This window comes from Mauremys mutica, chromosome 11, assembly GCF_020497125.1.
Source record: "Mauremys mutica isolate MM-2020 ecotype Southern chromosome 11, ASM2049712v1, whole genome shotgun sequence".
NCBI lineage: Eukaryota > Metazoa > Chordata > Testudines > Geoemydidae > Mauremys > Mauremys mutica.
This window is the reverse complement of record NC_059082.1, coordinates 11,928,997-11,946,536: the sequence shown is the minus strand read 5'-3', so window position 1 is coordinate 11,946,536 and position 17,540 is coordinate 11,928,997. Positions and strand designations below refer to the sequence as shown.

Below are 17,540 nucleotides of genomic sequence, written 5' to 3'. Positions count from 1 at the left end.
ACTAGAGGCTCGTCTTACCAATAAAAAGAGAATTTCATCCTTGTGAAAACACAAAATTTAGTTCTTTTCTTATGCTCTCAAAAATCTTTAAGTGTCTAGAGTTTTAAATAATTTGTATGTGACTTGATACAATAAGGAGCAACAGAATAAGGTTATGAGAAAACCTAGAATATATATATATATATATATCAATGTGCATATAGACCAGGGATTCTCAAGTTTTTTCTTTGAGTTCTCCCCCACCCCCAGCATGCTATAAAAACTCCACGGCCCACTTGTGCCACAACTGTTTTTCTGCATATAAAAGCCAGGACCAGCGTTAAGGGGTAGCAAGGAGGACAGCTGCCCGGGACCCCATGCCACAGGGGGCCCCATGAAGCTAACTTGCTCAGGCTGCAGCCCTGGGGCTTGGGGCCCCATGAGATGGGGCTTCGGCTTTCTGCCCTGGGTCCCAGCAAGTCTAATGCCAGCCCTGCTTGGCAGACCCCCTGAAACCTGCTCACGGCCCCCCTGGGGGCTCCGGACCCCTGGTTGAGAACCACTGACGTAGACCACACTCACTATTCCAAAGCCAATGCTTTTTAGAAATACATAGGCAATAGTCCTAGAAATCACTCTTAGGGGTTCCCCTGATAAGCTCAGAATGCATAAATAACTATTAAAAATAAAATGAAGTGCTTACCTTTCAAGCTGTAAGACATGGCAGCTCTATTCAGTGTACCATATTACTGTGATTTCAGCATTGCTTTGACTTTAGAAAATGCACAACTAGATTTGGTAAAGTCTAGGTGATTGAGGTATAGGGCTGGAAATACGGAATCGCAACAGGAGATGCAGGTGCTTTCCCTCATTACCAGTGCTGAACAAGCGATTATATTGCTGTGCCAGTGTTGAACTTTCTGTGTTGGCATTAAACCTGATGACTTGAATTGTTCTTTAACCAGCCAATGGCGTTGAATTTCCACTGTCGCTCCTGACTTCTGTTTTTGTCCCTAGAAGTAAATGGAAAAGGGAGGCTTCTGGGGAAGAGGAGGATGAAAATGATGGGGAGCAAGGCTCCAGCGCAGATAGTGAACCAGAACAGAAGAAAGTTAAAGCCAGGAGACCCGTCCCGAGAAGGTGAGGAGGGATTGAATTTACTTTCCCTTTTATATTGTCTGTCTCTTTAACATACTTTAAGTGCTTTCAGAGGTACCCGGTAAGTGACATTCCATAGGAAATTGCTGTTGGAGCAGGTGTGTGTGTTCTGGGAGCAGCCAAGGGACAAATTAACAGTCAGCCAAAGTGTGCAAAAGTCTCCTGGGGGAAGCAGTTGGAAACCTCACCCTCTGAGTAATTTATTAAATGACTGGCTAATATGCAGGAGGGACCAGTCCTGCACTGAGTGGAGAGGGAATTGTCTACATGCCCATACAGATCTTTTCCCTTATTGATGTTATTCTCACTTATTCTGTGGCCTGATTCTCCTCTCATGTGAAACTGGTATACACTGATGTAACTCTGTTGATGTTAGTGGAGATGTTCCTGATTTACAGGAACATGAGAGGAGAGTCAGGCTCTAGGCATCTAATGTTTGGGATATACACTTCCTTGTGGACTGGGAAGTCCTGCTGAAATGCACTGCTTGTGTACAACGCACTGTATTATATCTTTTTGTTAATACTCATTTTAGAGCAGTGGTCAAAGCCAGTGTTAAAAAGCCCCACAAGCCCCAACGTGGTAAGAGGAGAAAGAAACAAGACTCATCTGAAGATGACGATGATGATGAAGACGATGAGACTCCCAAAAGGCAAACCCGGCGCAGAGCAGCCAAAAATGTCAGGTACTGCAGGGGTTTTGAGTTCCGTAGTAACCAGAGCTGGGGCTTAGATGTCAGGATACCTGGTTAATGTCAGACTTGCTGTGTAATCTGGAGCAAGGCACGGAGAACTATGCGGGCAAACCTGTATGCCGCGTGGAGCTCCACTGCCTCTTGTGCAGGGTTCTCTTTACAGGATCTGGTTCTTGGCCATTTAACCTCTCCATAGCTCATTGTATCCATTTACTGCAAAGCATACAGTACTTGCTTACTGCCTCAGATGGGTGTTGGGTGGTTTAGTTAAAGTTTCTAAGATGCTTTGAGATCAGATTAAAGATTCTATAGAAGTGCAAAGTATTAGACAGAAATGGATGCAAAATTGCCAAGTGCAGATACTAGTCAGTAGCTAAAAGCTTGTAAAAGATGAGATACGGGTTCCCAGCATTTGGTGGACACCTATTGAAGCAGTCGATGTGCTGTTATTCTCATGCTTCAGGGGAATAGACCAGCCCCTCACCAGTGAGGGATAGAAAGAAACATTCCCCATAAGCAGGTTATTCCATAATTGCTTACTGCTGGGGTTCTTTTACCTCCTGAAGCAACTGCTGCTGTCAGAGGCAGGAGATTGAACTAGATGAACCGTTTGTCTGATCTTGTATAATTATCCCTGTTTTTTAAGAGGCAGAGAGTAAACTTTTAGCCAAGCTAAATGGCTTATCTGAGAAACTCGAGCAATGTATTACATGGTCAAACCCAACATAGATGCCGGAGGGGCTTGCCTGTGCCATGCCATGCTGTGTGCGTATGGCTTTAGATTTAAGGAAAGACAAGAGATTTTTACCATCTTGGTATTTGGTCTTGTGCAGTTACAAAGAAGATGATGATTTTGAGACGGATTCCGATGACCTGATTGAGATGACCGGGGAAGGGGCCGACGAACAGCAGGACAACAGCGAGACCATTGAGAAAGTCATGGACGTCAGGATTGGAAAGAAAGGAGGTGTGTAGCTTTGAGACTCAGATTAGGATTCTGGGTCTAGTCCAGGGGTCAGCAACCTTTCAGAAGTGGTGTGCCGAGTCTTCATTTATTCACTCTAATTTAAAGTTTCGCTTGCCAGTAATACATTTTAACGTTTTTAGAAGGTCTCTTTCTATAAGTCTGTAATACATAACTAAACCATTGTCATATGTAAAGTAAATAAGGTTTTAAAAAAAGTTTAAGAAGCTTCATTTAAAATTAAATGAAAATGCAGAGCCCCCCGGACGGGTTGCCAGGACCCGGGCAGTGTGTGAGTGCCACTGAAAATCTGCTCGCGTGCCGCCTTCGGCACATGTGCCATAGGTTGCCTACCCCTGATCTAGTCACAGCCACATTTTGGTTCTCCTGCACTGATGTAATGCTGCTGAAGTGTTTGGGTTTCCACCAGTGGAGAACGATTTTTAAATCTCATCCACGTGTTTGTTGACCCCACCTCAAAAAATTCTAATAGATTGGTGAGGCATGATTTATTTATTTCCCTTTACAAAAGCTGTGTTGACTCTTCCCAAACACATTGTGTTGATCTGGGTGTCTGATAATTCTATTCTTTGCTATGGTTTCAGTCAGTTGCGTGGTACTGAAGTTAGGCTTACCAGCCTGTAATTGCCAGGATCGCCCCTGGAGCCTTTTAAAAAAATTGGCATTACTTTAGCTACATCATCTGGTGCAGAGACTGATTTTAAGCAGTTGGTTAAATACCACAGTTAGTTGTTCTGCGGTTTCATATTTGAGTTCCTTCAGAACTCTTGGGTGAATATCATCTGGTCCTGGCGATGTATTACTGTTTAATATAATCAATTTATTCCAAAACCTCCTCTATTGACACCTCAGTCTGGGACAGTTCCTCAGATTTGTCACGTAAAAAGAATGGCTCAGGAGTGGGAATCTCCCTCCCATCATCTGCAGTGAGGACCGATGGGAAGAATTAATTTAACTTCTCCACAATGGCCTTGTCTTCCTTGAGTGCTTCTTTAGCACCTCAGTTGTCCAGTGGCCCCACTGATTGTTTGGCAGGCTTCCTGTTTCTGATGTACTTAAAAAAAAAAAAAAATATCTAAGAGGCATTTTGTGTTGAGAGATACTTCTGTATGGTTGTAGTAGGATCAGGGGCTCTGTGGGATGTTCTTGTGCTGCCATAAAAGATGCACTGGCTAGAAAAACAACTCCCTGCTTCAGCTCTGTTCACTTTGTTTCACTGCCTGGCTAACAAAAGCACCAATTGCAAACCAATTTAATTTGCAGCTCTTTTTTTCAGCCACTGGTGCTTCCACCACCGTGTATGAGACTGAAGCCAATGGCAACCCCAGCGCTGACTTTGACCCTGAAAAGGATGAGGGAGAGGTTCAGTACCTGATCAAGTGGAAGAGCTGGTCGTACATTCACAGCACATGGGAGAGTGAAGAGTCCTTGCAGCAGCAGAAGGTGAAGGGCCTGAAAAAACTAGAGAACTTCAAGAAAAAAGAGGATGAAATCAAACAATGGTACGTTTTGCCTAAGACAGAAATTGGTGTGGAGCCTTGCTTAGGAGGTTCTTCAATAGCAGGGGGACACCTGAGCTTTGCCCAAGTGATGGCTGTTCAGACACCTTGCCAGAAGCTCATGGGCCATGCTGGATCACTGATTTCATCTTCAATAAGGAGGGATATTGCTTCTCGTTATGATGGGAAATTGAAAAGCCTGAGAATTTCCTCTTGTTTGCCCCTCCCTCGCCCCAGCTGGGTTTCCTTCTGCAGAGCCTATCCCCTGAGGGTAGAGCTCGAGAACTGTTTTCTTCGGCGTCTGACTGGACAAGACAGATCTCTCTTCTGTTCAACATCAGTTTCATGGGTATCGTGCTTGTGGCCATGATGTGAGTCAGATTGGAGGCAGTTCTCAGGGGCTTAGAAATCATCCAAATCTGAGTATGGGCCAAGTGCCAAAGGACTAGTCACATATGGATGCAGGGTGCAGAGGCTGCAGGTCCCAGCAAGTGGGAGTGCATGCGTGCCCGTGTAGCTGCATTCTGATGAAGACGAAACGGTACATGCTGGGACAACAGTCTACATCTTGGTATTGAAAATAGGGGCAGCCGCAGGCCCTGTTGTTCAGTCTTGGCTCACAGGTTGCTGCTTGGCTGCCCCGGTTGAGCAGAAATTCAGGGCTTGACTACACTCAGTTTTTATACCAGTTTAACTCTGTCAGTTTAGAAACCGAGCATGCCCTAATGTGGCTGCAGGTATATCTGTATAAAAGTACTTACATTCGGTTAGCCTAATTAGGTAAGGGTCTAAACTGGTGGCGTTTAGTCGGCACAAAAACTGCGCAAGGCTGCTCTAGCTGAGTATAAAAAACAGGAGTACTTGTGGCACCTTAAAGACTAACAAATTTATTTTAGCATGAGCTTTCGTGAGCTAAAGCTCACTTCTTCGGATGCAACTGAGTATGTTTATAGAGTCGCTTATGGCAGTGCTTCCCACTGCCGACCCCTGGTTGTTAAGATGCAGGCAATGTCCACCCTGCCGCTGGGACCGAGCCTCCCAGCTCGGGCAGGTAGACTCAGGTGGAGCTACTCACTAAAGATAGCCATGTGGCTGTTACGGCTCGGGCAGCAGCTTCTCAAGCCCGCTCAGTCCCTGGTCTGGGCCTGGGTGGCTATTTTTAACGTGCGAACTCAAGGGAAGCTAGCGTGAATCTGCCTACTGAGGTTCTGAGGCTCACTCCCAGCTTAAGTGTGGATAAACCCTGAGCTGTGGGAGAGACACATGTAACAGTCACACAGTACAGCACAGATAAGCAATTAGACCTAGTACTGAAAATACATCAGCCCCTGCAGTGTACAATGGTCACACTTTAAAAATGTGCCAGTTTTGTCTTAGATATGGTTTATTTCCAAATTTGCAAAATTCTCTCTCCTTTTTACAGAGAATCCCCATGGCTACTATGGGTACGCAGATGATGATGTTGTCTAAGGCAATTGGGAAGGTTTACAGGGCAACCTCTGTAAATGTTTTGCAATGTGATGTTTAGTTTGCAGAAAGCTGATTTTATTTAAGGGGTAGGTTATTTTTGGATCCAAGCCTTACTGCGCTAATGGGGTCTGTTGATCTCTGGATTGCTGCAAGTCCAGCTGATGCTGGTAGAAGTCACGCATGCGTGTTAAGGGGAGACATGCTTAGCTCAAGAAGTATTAAACCTGAAAAAATGGTGAACTGGTCAGTTTCTCACAATTAGTAGGGAGCTTTCGGCATGAACTTGCAGTAAGCCATAACCCAGTGGTAAAATTTTGCAAAAAGTACTCTAAGCAACATTCCTCCTAAATTTTTTTTATACTGAGCAGGTTAAAAACTCCACAGAGTATTAAATTTATTTGCCTTTGGGCAAACTTACACTTATTTTTTTTTTTAAAGTCTTTTTACCCTGAACTAACTCAGTGGGGGTGGCGAGGGGTGGTCCCTCCCAGTATCGCATATCTGTGGGGTCCAGGAAGGAAGCCATTTGCTCTGTAGCAGCAACCCTAGAAGTCTGTGTGAGTGTGGATGGATCTGACTGTCTTTCCCCCAGGCTTGGGGTTTCAGACCCTCCACCGGTTGCTCCCAGGAAGGAGCCCAGGCTGCAGCTCCCTCCTCCACTGCCTCTTGGCTCAGCAACTGCTGTGTCCCTGGAAACCAACTGTGCAGATGTGGGATGCTGCGGCCCCGTCAGGCCGCAGTTGTTGAGCCTCTGCTCACCCAGGCTGGCACTGTGAATCTGGGCCCCTCACCTGAGCTCCTGCATGAGGGGCATCCTCCCTCAACAGCACTGCTGCTGCCGCCGCCTCCTGGCCGAGTCAAGCACAGTGTGTCCCCGAGACCAGAAGTAAATCTATACTATCCCTGGCAGGTGTTCGGGGGGGCGGGGTTAAGAACAGGCTGGACAATGACGGGGATTCCACAACCTCTTTGGAACCATCTTTTTTGTAACAGCCCTTAACATATTTGAAAATAGTTATCAGTCGTTCCCTCCTCCCTCCCCCCCCCATTCTTTTTTTCAGGACTAAAAGTGCCTAGTTTTTTTTTTTAACCTTTCCTCATAGGTCAAGTTTTCTAAACCTTCTATTACTTTTGTGGTGCTTCTCTGGACCTTTCCAGTTTGTCCGCATCTTTCTTGATGTGTAGTGCCCAGAAGTGGACGCGTTACTTCAGCTGTCATATCATCACAATATGTTCTGGGATACCAGACTGCTAAGGGTTTCCTCCTTATGTAAAAGCTTGTGTATTTTGGCCTTGTGGAGGAGAAGCTCACAAAAGTTTCAGGGAAAATCAGTATATATTTCTCTGTATTGTTTCATTGTGAATAACCCGTTCCTTTAGAACAGTGGTTCCCAAACTTGTTCTGCTGCTTGTGCAGGGAAAGCCCCTGGTGGGCCGGGCCGGTTTGTTTACCTGCTGTGTCCGCAGGTTTGGCCGATGGCGGCTCCCAGTGGCTGCTGTTTGCCGCTCCAGGCCAATGGGAGCTGCGGGAAGTGACGGCCAGTATGTCCCTTGTCCCGCGCCGCTTCCAGCAGCTCCCATTGGCCTGGAGCGGCGAACCGCGGCCACTGGGGCCGAATCTGCAGACATGGCAGGTAAACAAACTGGCCCGGCCTGCCAGGGGCTTTCCCTGCACAAGCGGCAGAACAAGTTTGGGAACCACTGCTTTAGAAGCATTAAGAGGAGTACTTGATAAGCAATTGTAAAATTGGATTGAGTTACCCTGACTCATGGAATTATATACACTGGTAGAGTTTTAACAGCTGGTCTTGAGCATTGCTATCCACAAAGTGAGCAGAAGTAGAGTTGTTCTTACATATGCTTCTTCCCCTACCCCCATTTCTTTTCTCTCCAGGCTAGCCAAGGTAACTCCTGAAGATGTGGAATACTTCAGCTGCCAACAGGAGCTCGCTGCAGAATTGAACAAACAGTATCAGATAGTGGAGAGAGTGATCGGTAAGTGAAACAGTGCACCTTTCTAAGAAAGGAATAGTAAGACCCAGGAATTCAAGTTTTATTTGGGTCACAAGCATGACTGTGTGATGTTTTCACACCTCTCTGGGATATAAACTGTTGCTACATATCCTGTAATGCGTGGAAATCTGAAGGCTAAAAGCACAGGAGATCTGGGTTCCAGTGATGCACCTGCAAACGACTTGAGCAAGTCACTTGTCCTCTCTTTGCCTCAATTGTCCCAACTGTAAAGTGGGATTAATGATCCCTATTTCCTCGGGGTGCTGTGATTAATTTATTACTGTTTGTAAAGTGCTTTGAAATCTCTAGATGGAAGATTCTGTAGAAGAGCAAAAGTAGAGTGTTGCGAGGACCTCTCAGGATAACATTGTTTGACAGTGAAGCTTGCATGTCTGCTCAGGGTTTAGGTTTTTATGAGTAGTGACAAAATGTGGTGGTGTAGCTTTCAGAGCAGCTCAGTAACATCACACTGATCTCAGCAGGAGCTGTGGGTATCCAGTGCCTTTGGAAACTGGGCCTGAAGAGTTGAGTGGTGTTCTCCAACAATCTTCCTATGCATTTCAGAGAACTTTTAAAAAACCCTCCTAACTGGTGGGAACTGTAGAATATCTTTTATGCATCTCATACTGGTGGTTAAGACACTAAAACCCTTCTTTGTTTGCTTCTGTAAAACGTAGCTGTGAAGACCAGCAAGTCTGCAATGGGACATTCTGAGTTCCCAGGTAAAGTGGCCTTTAACTCCCTTTCTGGCTCCTCTAAACAATGCTATTAGCCATGGCATGTCTTATGGCGGCATCGGTCACTGTCATCACTGCCTTGGTTCGGTTACTCATGGCTGCGTTTCTGTAATGTGTTGCAGCTCACAGTCGGAAATTGTCCTCTAATGAGCCCGAATATCTGTGCAAGTGGATGGGGTTGCCATATGCAGAGTGCAGCTGGGAAGATGAGGCCTTGATTAGCAAGAAGTTTCAACACTGCATTGACAGCTTCAACCATCGCAACAACTCCAAAACCATTCCCACTCGGGACTGCAAGGTTCGCACGCTTCCTTTCTCTCTTGTGGTTGGGTTTGCTCTGGGTTTCTGAATGCCAAAGTTCTCACTGCATTTAGATGATATGTGATGCAGGATTTTCTACAGGGATGGCTATCACCTGAGGAGATGGCCTTTGCCTTTCTCCCTCCCGCATGTCAGTTTTTTTCCAGGGGTTCCTTCTCCCAATTCTCAAGGCCCTGAAACACATAGACCATCTGTTCCTTGAAAAACAATGTCTGGGACTCCCTTTGGCGAGCTCTTTAATTTGACTTCTTAGTCATCTGGAGGGGTTAGTGCTAAGCTATACAAATCACTTACTCCCTCTTGCTTAGCAGCTATCCATGCTGTCTCTTCAGCATGCTAAGGCCAGGCTGGCATAGAACGCAGAATCAAGAACTGGCATGAGTTAACCCGGGAATTCAAGGGAAATGACAATGGAACTTCATGTCAGTAGGAAGTGCCTGTAATAGGTTCCTCCTAGGGCTGTTGATTAATCACAGTTAACTCACGTGATTAACTCAAAAAATTAATTGTGATTAATCTCACTATTAAACAATATAATACCAAGTGAAATGTATTAAATATTTTTGGATGTTTTTCTACATTTTCAAATATATTGATTTCTTTTACATCAGAATACCATGTATACAGTGCTCACTTTATATTATTTTTTATTACAAATATTTGCACTGTAAAATGATAAACAAAATAAATAGTATTTTTCAATTTACCTCATACAAGTACTGTAGTGCAGTCTCTTTATCGTGAAAGTATAACTTACAAATGTAGATTTTACTTTTGTTACAGAACCTGCACTCAAAAACAAAACAATGTAAAACTTCAGGGCCTACAAGTCCACTCAGTCCTAGTTCTTCTTCAGCCAATTGTTAAAACAAACAAGTTTGTTTACATTTACAGTAGATACTGCTGCCTGCTTCTTCTTTACAATGTCACCTGAAAGTGAGAACAGGTGTTCGCATGGCACTTTTGTAGCTGGCATTGCAAGGTATTTACTTGCCAGATATGCTAAACATTTATATAATCAAAAATAAATATAAAGTGAGCACTGTACACTTTGTATTCTGTATTGTAATTGAAATCGATATCTTTTAAAATGTAGAAAACACCCAAAAATATTTAAAAAAATGGTATTCTATTATTGTTTAACAGCGCGATTTATCGTCTGATCAATTGCGATTAATTTTTTTAATCGTTTGACAGTCCTAGTCCCTATCCATCTAAAATACATCAGACTTTCTGGATAAATATATCCTCTCCAATTCCTGTTGATACAAGAGGAAATAAGGCATATAAATACTCTCTTCCTTACGGGGGGGAAGCAGACTTCTGCTTAGTGCTGAGTCGATTTCTTCCAGTGTTTTGGAATGAATGCTCATTGTTTTTGTACAATTACTTTGTTTAATATCACAGATAGATCGATGAACCCCTTTGCATCTTATCCCATCTGTAAATTGGGCACAATAATACTTATGTACCCATAGGTGGAATATGAGGCTTAATACTTGTAAAATGCTTCATGAGCCACATTATAAAAGGGGGAGTTAGAAATGCAAAGTTTTATTATTACTGAAAGAAAAGGCAACACACCAGGGAGGAAGAGGAATAGCGGACGTTGTACCATATCAATTAAAATGAAGGGGGGCAGGGAGATAATAAAAGAATGAAGCAAAGAAAAGAGGCAGAGGGGGATGTCCTGCAGCTCTGATATGCCGAGATTGGGCGGGCAAGCAGGAGGTGCTAGCAAACTGTTGTCACTGATGGATCTCATTGCTGCTGACTGTGTGACTAAATTGCAGTTACAAGTACTCTCTCTGTATATATCTCATACCCATGTATCACCGCAGTTTTTATTCAGTGAGTTTGAAGGCCTGCCTCATTCTTTTCTTCAGTGAGTTTAAGGAGTCTGCCTTTTTAGGTGTTGAAGCAGAGACCCAGGTTTGTTGCTTTGAAGAAACAGCCTTCTTACATTGGTGGCGAGAACCTGGAGCTCCGAGATTACCAGCTGGAGGGGCTCAACTGGCTCGCTCACTCGTGGTGCAAGTATGTAATGCTCCTGGTTTGGGTAATGCTCTAGTTCTGTTCAGGGTTGCAGCATTAACTTGTTTTTAGAGCTATTGAGCCATATTTAGTCATAATGTTTCCCTGTATCACCACAGCAGGATCTGGCCTTGTTGTGATGTTTTGTATTTTTACATGCCCTGCTTCAGCACCTTTAAAGCTCAGGATCTCAAACATTGTCTCACACATCCAGCAAAAATATCCAAGCCTCCTGCTAAAAGGAGAGGAAAAATTCTCTCTTTTTGGAAATGGAGGGGGAACCCAGTTGCATTGCTAGGATTCAGCATGAACACGTGTACATGAAGCACCATCTTGATTTGGCTGCGTTGCTATTTCTTTGGCACTGCAGGACTGGCAAATGGGGACCATCGTAAAATGTGAGCTTAAGAGATACTGAGAGAAGATCTTCTCCCCTCATTGCCCTGTGGGGCATGGTCTATGGTGTGCATGGGCAGGTGTGTTTCTCTGGCTCATTGCTGGGGAGATGGAATAATATGTTTGGTCCACTGGCCTGATCCAGTGTGGCAAACCCTGTTTTCCTGATAATCAGTCAAAAGATAAATCTCTCTCTTTTAGCTTTCTTGATCCATCTCCTGTAGGAGAGACCCACCGTTTGAGAAACACTCTTCTAACTCTGGCCATTGACTTTTTGTCTTTTGTCTTTGCATCTGCTTGCCAGTTTGGTGGCAAATGTAGTCCAAACTTTGATCCTGTCACTCATGAATGATTCTTTGTAGAGCAGTTCAGTCTGAATTGCTCTGGGATCTGCTTGGCAGTATTTCAGTGACCTTTTGCAAGGCATAGATTTCATTCTCTGTCATTACTTTTTGGCACTTAGTAAATTGATACATCATTATATTTTTTACACCTTTGTTTTTGTTTCTCCACCTTTCAGGAGCAACAGCGTGATCTTGGCTGATGAAATGGGCTTGGGGAAGACTATCCAGACAATATCATTCCTCTCCTATCTCTTCTATCAGCATCAGCTGTACGGCCCCTTCCTGATAGTGGTGCCCTTGTCTACTCTGACCTCATGGCAGAGAGAGTTTGAAATCTGGGCACCAGAGATTAACGTGGTCGTTTACATAGGAGACATGATGAGCAGAAACACGGTGTGTAAATAAAAGGCAGGGCGGGTGGGGGAGAGAGCCTCAGGCAGAAAGAAAATCTCTGTGCATGGATTATATGTAGCGTATGGTTCTGTAGAGAGGCAAACTCTGGGTTGATGTTATAGCTATAACTGTGCAGTTTGGCCAGGTTCACTAGAGTAGAGGCCTCTGTCTCGGCCTTCCCATTGCTTAAATAATGTGTGTACAGTGATTGTGTTATTGAGCAATGGAGGTGCAGACAGGTAGGACTTTATGGGGCAATATAGGAAGCCTCAGATTATGGCTAATAATGAGACAGTTAATATCAAATGAATACAGATAATGGGAGGATTAAACTGCCCAGGAGATCGGGTTTAAATTACTGGCTCTGCCGCAGACTGCCTCTCTGAGTTTGGGTAGATCACATGATCTCTGTGCCTCAGTTTCCCATCTGTAAAAGGAGGATGATAATCCTTCCTCTTGCCCACCCTTTGTCTCTCCCCTCTGTAGATTATGGACTCTTCGGGGGAGTCTGTCTCTTACCATGTGTCTGTACAGCACCTGGCACAGTGGGCCACGTTCTTGGCTGGGACCCGTGGGTGCTACAGATAATAATAAATGGAGCATGCCCCTTTAACAGCTCCGGTTGAAGTTTTTGTCTGAACTGTTGTCTTTTCTCCTAGATCCGTGAATATGAGTGGATCCATTCTCAGACTAAAAGGCTGAAGTTCAATGCACTTATCACAACATATGAGATCCTCCTCAAAGATAAGGTATATAGTGGGCAAGGGGTATTTCACGTAAACTTCCTCATGCTGCACAAATGGGGCTGCCTCCCTCCAAACCAGTTCTTGCACTGTGAGGAGAACATATGATGATGATCCCAAGCTGTTTCTTCCCTCCCACCGCACCCCTCTGGTAATTGAGAACACATAGATGCAGCCTACCATTACTTGGTGTGCTTACAAAACTACAGAGTCTGGTATAAATACAGCACGGTAGTAGTATTGTTAATGATTACACACACTTATAAAGCACCTCTCACTGTGGTATCTGGGCTAGCTGTATCTGTCTTAATTTGGACTATTAACATACTCAGTAAGAAGAACAAAACACTTCATTCCCTTGCTTCATTCCACAGCTGTTTGACATGGGCTTGAGAGGGAAGGTGTTGGAATTGGGGATGGTAGGGTTAATGCACTCCCCATATCAGAGGGATGATATCACATGGCTTTTACACTTACAAAAAGAGAGAGCTGCCTGGAGTGTGCCAGGAGGCCCTACCAATGAGTCACTGAATCCTATGTGAGAACAGAGAACTTGAAAAAAAAAAATTACTGAGTGGTGAATACACTGCTTTATCCCCACAGGCAGATGAGCTGCTCTGGTGTTGATGCTACTCCAGCACAGTGCATGCTGGGGCTTGTGAGCACAGCAGGGACTCTGCAGTCATGGGAGTGGGAGGGGTGGGTGGATTAAAGGAAGAGGAATGTGGGATAGGGAAGGGTTGCGCTTTAGGAATTTAAAAAGAAGAAATGGTCGATTTAAAATCCATCTGTTAGCTGAAATATGTTTGAGGCATTTAGCTTGTAAATGTTTCTGTTCACCTCTGAGTGGAGCCAGAATTGGGGTGGTGTGCTTGTTCCAAAGGCATGTCGCCAAAAGAAATGCTTCTTGGTTAAGCACACTGAAAACAAAAGGTGCTCAGACACCGCAGCGATGGGTGCTGTATAAGAATTAGAATAGAACAGAATGGAATGCAATTATTGCAACACTACATAGCTGACGTCAAGCCCACAGAGAAATTAACATAAAACATTTGTGGGACCAGTCTGATCTGGTGTGTCCTTTGGTTTTGTTTTTTTGCTCCAGACTGTTCTGGGCAGCATTAATTGGGCCTTTCTGGGTGTGGACGAAGCCCATCGGTTGAAGAACGATGACTCTTTGCTGTATAAAACTCTGATTGATTTCAAGTCCAACCACAGGCTCCTGATCACTGGGACCCCGCTTCAGAATTCTCTCAAAGAGCTCTGGTCACTGCTGCACTTTATCATGCCGGAGAAGTAAGCCTCCTTACTGTGTACTTCAAAAGATACCAGCATGTGTTCATTGTCAAATACCATCTCTTAACTAGACATGGAGTATGAAATGACTTAGTTTTGGAAGACACAGAAAGAAGTGAGTAAAACTTGAATGGGTGAGAGTCACAGAGGGGAAAAACACAACGAAGAGGGAAAGTGGCAGGGGCTGAGAGGTAAATGAATGGTGCAAGGAACTAAATTGTGTTGGCAACAGGCGGGCTGGGTAACGTAAGACAACTCCTCCGTCACTGTCGTCTGGGAGGGCCCCAGGCAAAGAGCCAAACGCCTGTTTTAAGCAACCATTCAAACCATTTCCAAGGCTTCCGCTAAAAAAAGGAGGCCAGTGAATGAGACAGTAAAATAACAGAGGGGCAAAAAGCAAATTTCAAAACTGTAAACCACAATCTAGTTGGAAGATTCTTTCCACGGAGGGATCTACAGAATATTCAAAAACTGCTGCCACGTGAGCATTGCTCAAGGACAGAATAAGGGGCCTATGGGTAGACCATGATCGTAATTGAGGAGGATCCGTATGGAGCCACAAAGATCAAGGTGTAAAAATATTTTAAAATGCCATAGTCCCATTTTCAAAAGCGACGTGGGCTCTTAGAAGCCTAAATCTCATTGGCTCTGAATGAGATTTGGGATCCTAAGCGTCTGAGTCATTTTTGAAAATGAGATGTGGGTTCCTAAGTCACTTAGGCATTTTTTGGAAACTTTTACCCTGTGGCTAATAATGTGATGCAGGCCTTTTGAAGAAGTGAAGAAAAAGAGCTGGAGATCCTTTGGCTATAATTAAAAGGCTACAATTTAGTCACGGAGGTCATGGCCGTCACGGATTCTGTGACTTTACTGGACCTCCGTGACTTCTTCAGCTTCATGTGCCCCTGCTCCGTGGCTTGCGGCGGGGGCCGTGTGCCTGTGGTTGGGGTTAGAGCTGGGACTGTGTGCTCCTGCCCCACAGCTGTGCACGCCCGTGGCCTCACACCCCTGTTGTGACTGCAGCTGCTAGAGCCAGAGCTGTGGGGACTCGGGCTGTCCGTGCCCCATCCCCCATTGGACTCCAGCTGTCATTCCTCCCCTCCACCTAGCCCTGCTCTCTTATTTTTAGTAAAAGCATGGAAAGGTCATGGGCACCCATGAATTTTTGTTTATTGCCCGTGACCTGTCCGTGACTTTTACTAAAAATAACTGTGACAGAATCTTAACCTTAGCTATGGATGTACCTGCTACAGAGATTGTAACCTGCTGGAGTAAGGACCGGGTTCTGAGATGCTGAATTATTTTGATGGCTAAATGGAAGTGGTATTCTTCACTTCCTGTCTCAAACTGTTGCATAGTGTTTCTGTGCACTGTTTAGATTACCATTTAATTCAGCTGGTTTTGGATCAGGCCCTTAAACTGCTGACACATTACACTCCCACAGCGTTCACATCTCAGCAATCTGTTACCCTGTGTACAGTTTGGAATCTGTGGGGTCAAGTATTAAGGACATATGAGGTTTTGATAGCAGATGGCTTAGAAACACAAGGCGGGTGAGCTCATCTCTTTTATTGGCCCAACTTCTGTTGGTGAGAGACACAAGCTTTCGAGCCACGCAGAGCTCTTCTTCAGGTCTGGGAAAGGAACTTCCAGCATCACAGCAAAATGCCAGGCACAACTGATTGTTTAGCATAAGTAATTAGCGCACATTGTAAGAGACCATTCAAAGTAAAATGGCCTTTTAACATCCCTGCAGACATAGGACAAAAAAGGGGGCTAGTGGGTTGCAGATTGTTGTAATAAGCCATAAATCCAGTGCTCTTATTAAGACCATGTTTTTTAGCGTCTAGTGAAGTTATGAATTTAAGCTCCCAGGTTCGTCTTTTGAAGGTGTTGTGCAGGTTTCCTTTGAGGATGAGGACTGAGAGGTGAGATATGGAGTGATTGTTTTGTGAAAAGTGTTCACCTCCGGGTGAATCATGCTTGTCTTTTATCATTTTTCTGTGTGAGTTCATTCAAGAGTGCAGTGACTGGTTTTTCCCACCCAGTTGTTGTTTAATGTTTAGTACACTGGATGAGGTACACCACATGTGATAGGGGTGTGTAGGATTCATGGATCTTGAAAGATGTGTTGGGGGTGGTATTGATAGTTGTAGCAATGGAGGTGTGTCCAGGTTTTGCATCTGTTGTTCTGGCAGGGTCTGGTGCCATTTTAAGTTGGTGAGTCCTGATCTGTGAGGAATTTGCTTCTGATGAGGTTGGGGGGTTGTTTGAAGGCCAGAAGAGGGGGTTCAGGAAAGATTTCTTTCAGGATGTGGTCCCTATTGAATATGGGTTGTAACTGTTTAATGATACCCCATATGGGTTCCAGCATGGGGTGGTAGATGACAACTAGGAGTGTGCAGTCGGAGGGTTTTTTCCCTGTATTAAAGCAGGTTCTCATGGGGTATTTGGGTGACCCCTTCCTGGATGCAATCTACTTCTCTGGTGGAGTGTCCTTGTTTGGTGAAGGCCGTTCTGAGTTTAAGGTGTATGTCCCGGAATGTCTCCTCGGAGCATATTCTGTGGTGCCTGAGGCCTTGGCTATAGATAACAGATTTCTGTGTGTGTTTGGGGGGGGTTACTGGATCTGTGAAGGTGAGTGTGGTGATCCGTGGGTTTTTTGTATGTTGTTATCTGTAGGGCTCTATTGTTGAAGCTGACCATGGTGTCCATGAAGTTGATGCTGGTGGTGTGGGAGTGATCTAGCGAGAGCTTGATGGATGGGTGAAAGTGGTTGAAGTTTTGGTGGAAATCTATGAGGAAATTTAGATAATCTGTCCAGAGAATGAAAATGTCATCAACGTATCTCATGTATCATTGGTTTTGTAGTGCCTTTGTCCAGAAATTCTTCCTCAAGGTGGCCCAAGAAGAGGTTGGCATATTGGGGAACCATCCTAGTACTCGTGTCTGTTCCTGTGGTTTGGACAAAGTGTTTGCTGTTGTATGTAAAATGGTTATGGGTGAGGATGCAATGGATGAGTTTAGTGACATTTGGAGTGCATATCTGAGTGTTTTCCGTTGTTTTGTAGATATTTGAGGCAGGCAGCAAAGCCATCGTGACATCGATATTGGTGTATAGGGAGGTGACGTCCATGGTGGCAAGGATGATGTTCTGAGGGAGGTTGTTAATGTTGCAGAGTTTCTGGAGGAAGTTGGTTATGTCCTGGAGGAAGCTGGTCCTTTGTGTGGTGAGTGGTTTGAGGATGGTTTCTATAAGTCTTAATATTCCTTCAGTAACAGTACCACAGCTAGATGTAAGGGTCTGGCTGGATTCCCTTGTTTGTGTATCTTAGGAAGCATGTAGAAGATCCCTGGGGCGGGTTTGTGGGAGATGAAGTTGTAGATCAGGGATTGGCAACCTTTCAGAAGTGCTGTGCCGAGTCTTCATTTATTCACTCTGATTTAAGGATTCACATGTCAGTCGTACATTTTAATG

At 44.6% G+C, this 17,540-nt stretch overlaps 1 protein-coding gene across 7 annotated transcripts in view; it reads left to right on the top strand.

Moving 5' to 3' along the window:
- Positions 1–17,540, top strand: part of CHD2 (chromodomain helicase DNA binding protein 2) — an 80,916-nt gene that overhangs the window by 32,132 nt on the left and 31,244 nt on the right. For 4 of the 7 annotated variants that reach the window (XM_044978822.1, XM_044978820.1, XM_044978819.1 and 1 more), the window contains 11 exons: positions 997–1,119; positions 1,673–1,822; positions 2,665–2,798; positions 4,093–4,318; positions 7,680–7,780; positions 8,476–8,520; positions 8,658–8,833; positions 10,769–10,893; positions 11,807–12,023; positions 12,683–12,772; positions 13,872–14,062. In XM_044978822.1, coding sequence (XP_044834757.1) covers positions 997–1,119; positions 1,673–1,822; positions 2,665–2,798; positions 4,093–4,318; positions 7,680–7,780; positions 8,476–8,520; positions 8,658–8,833; positions 10,769–10,893; positions 11,807–12,023; positions 12,683–12,772; positions 13,872–14,062 — 1,578 coding nt within the window. Of the gene's footprint in view, positions 1–996; positions 1,120–1,672; positions 1,823–2,664; positions 2,799–4,092; positions 4,319–7,679; positions 7,781–8,475; positions 8,521–8,657; positions 8,834–10,768; positions 10,894–11,806; positions 12,024–12,682; positions 12,773–13,871; positions 14,063–17,540 lie in introns of those variants that run through there. The other 3 variants (XM_044978821.1, XM_044978823.1, XM_044978825.1) reach the window with 2 other exon arrangements.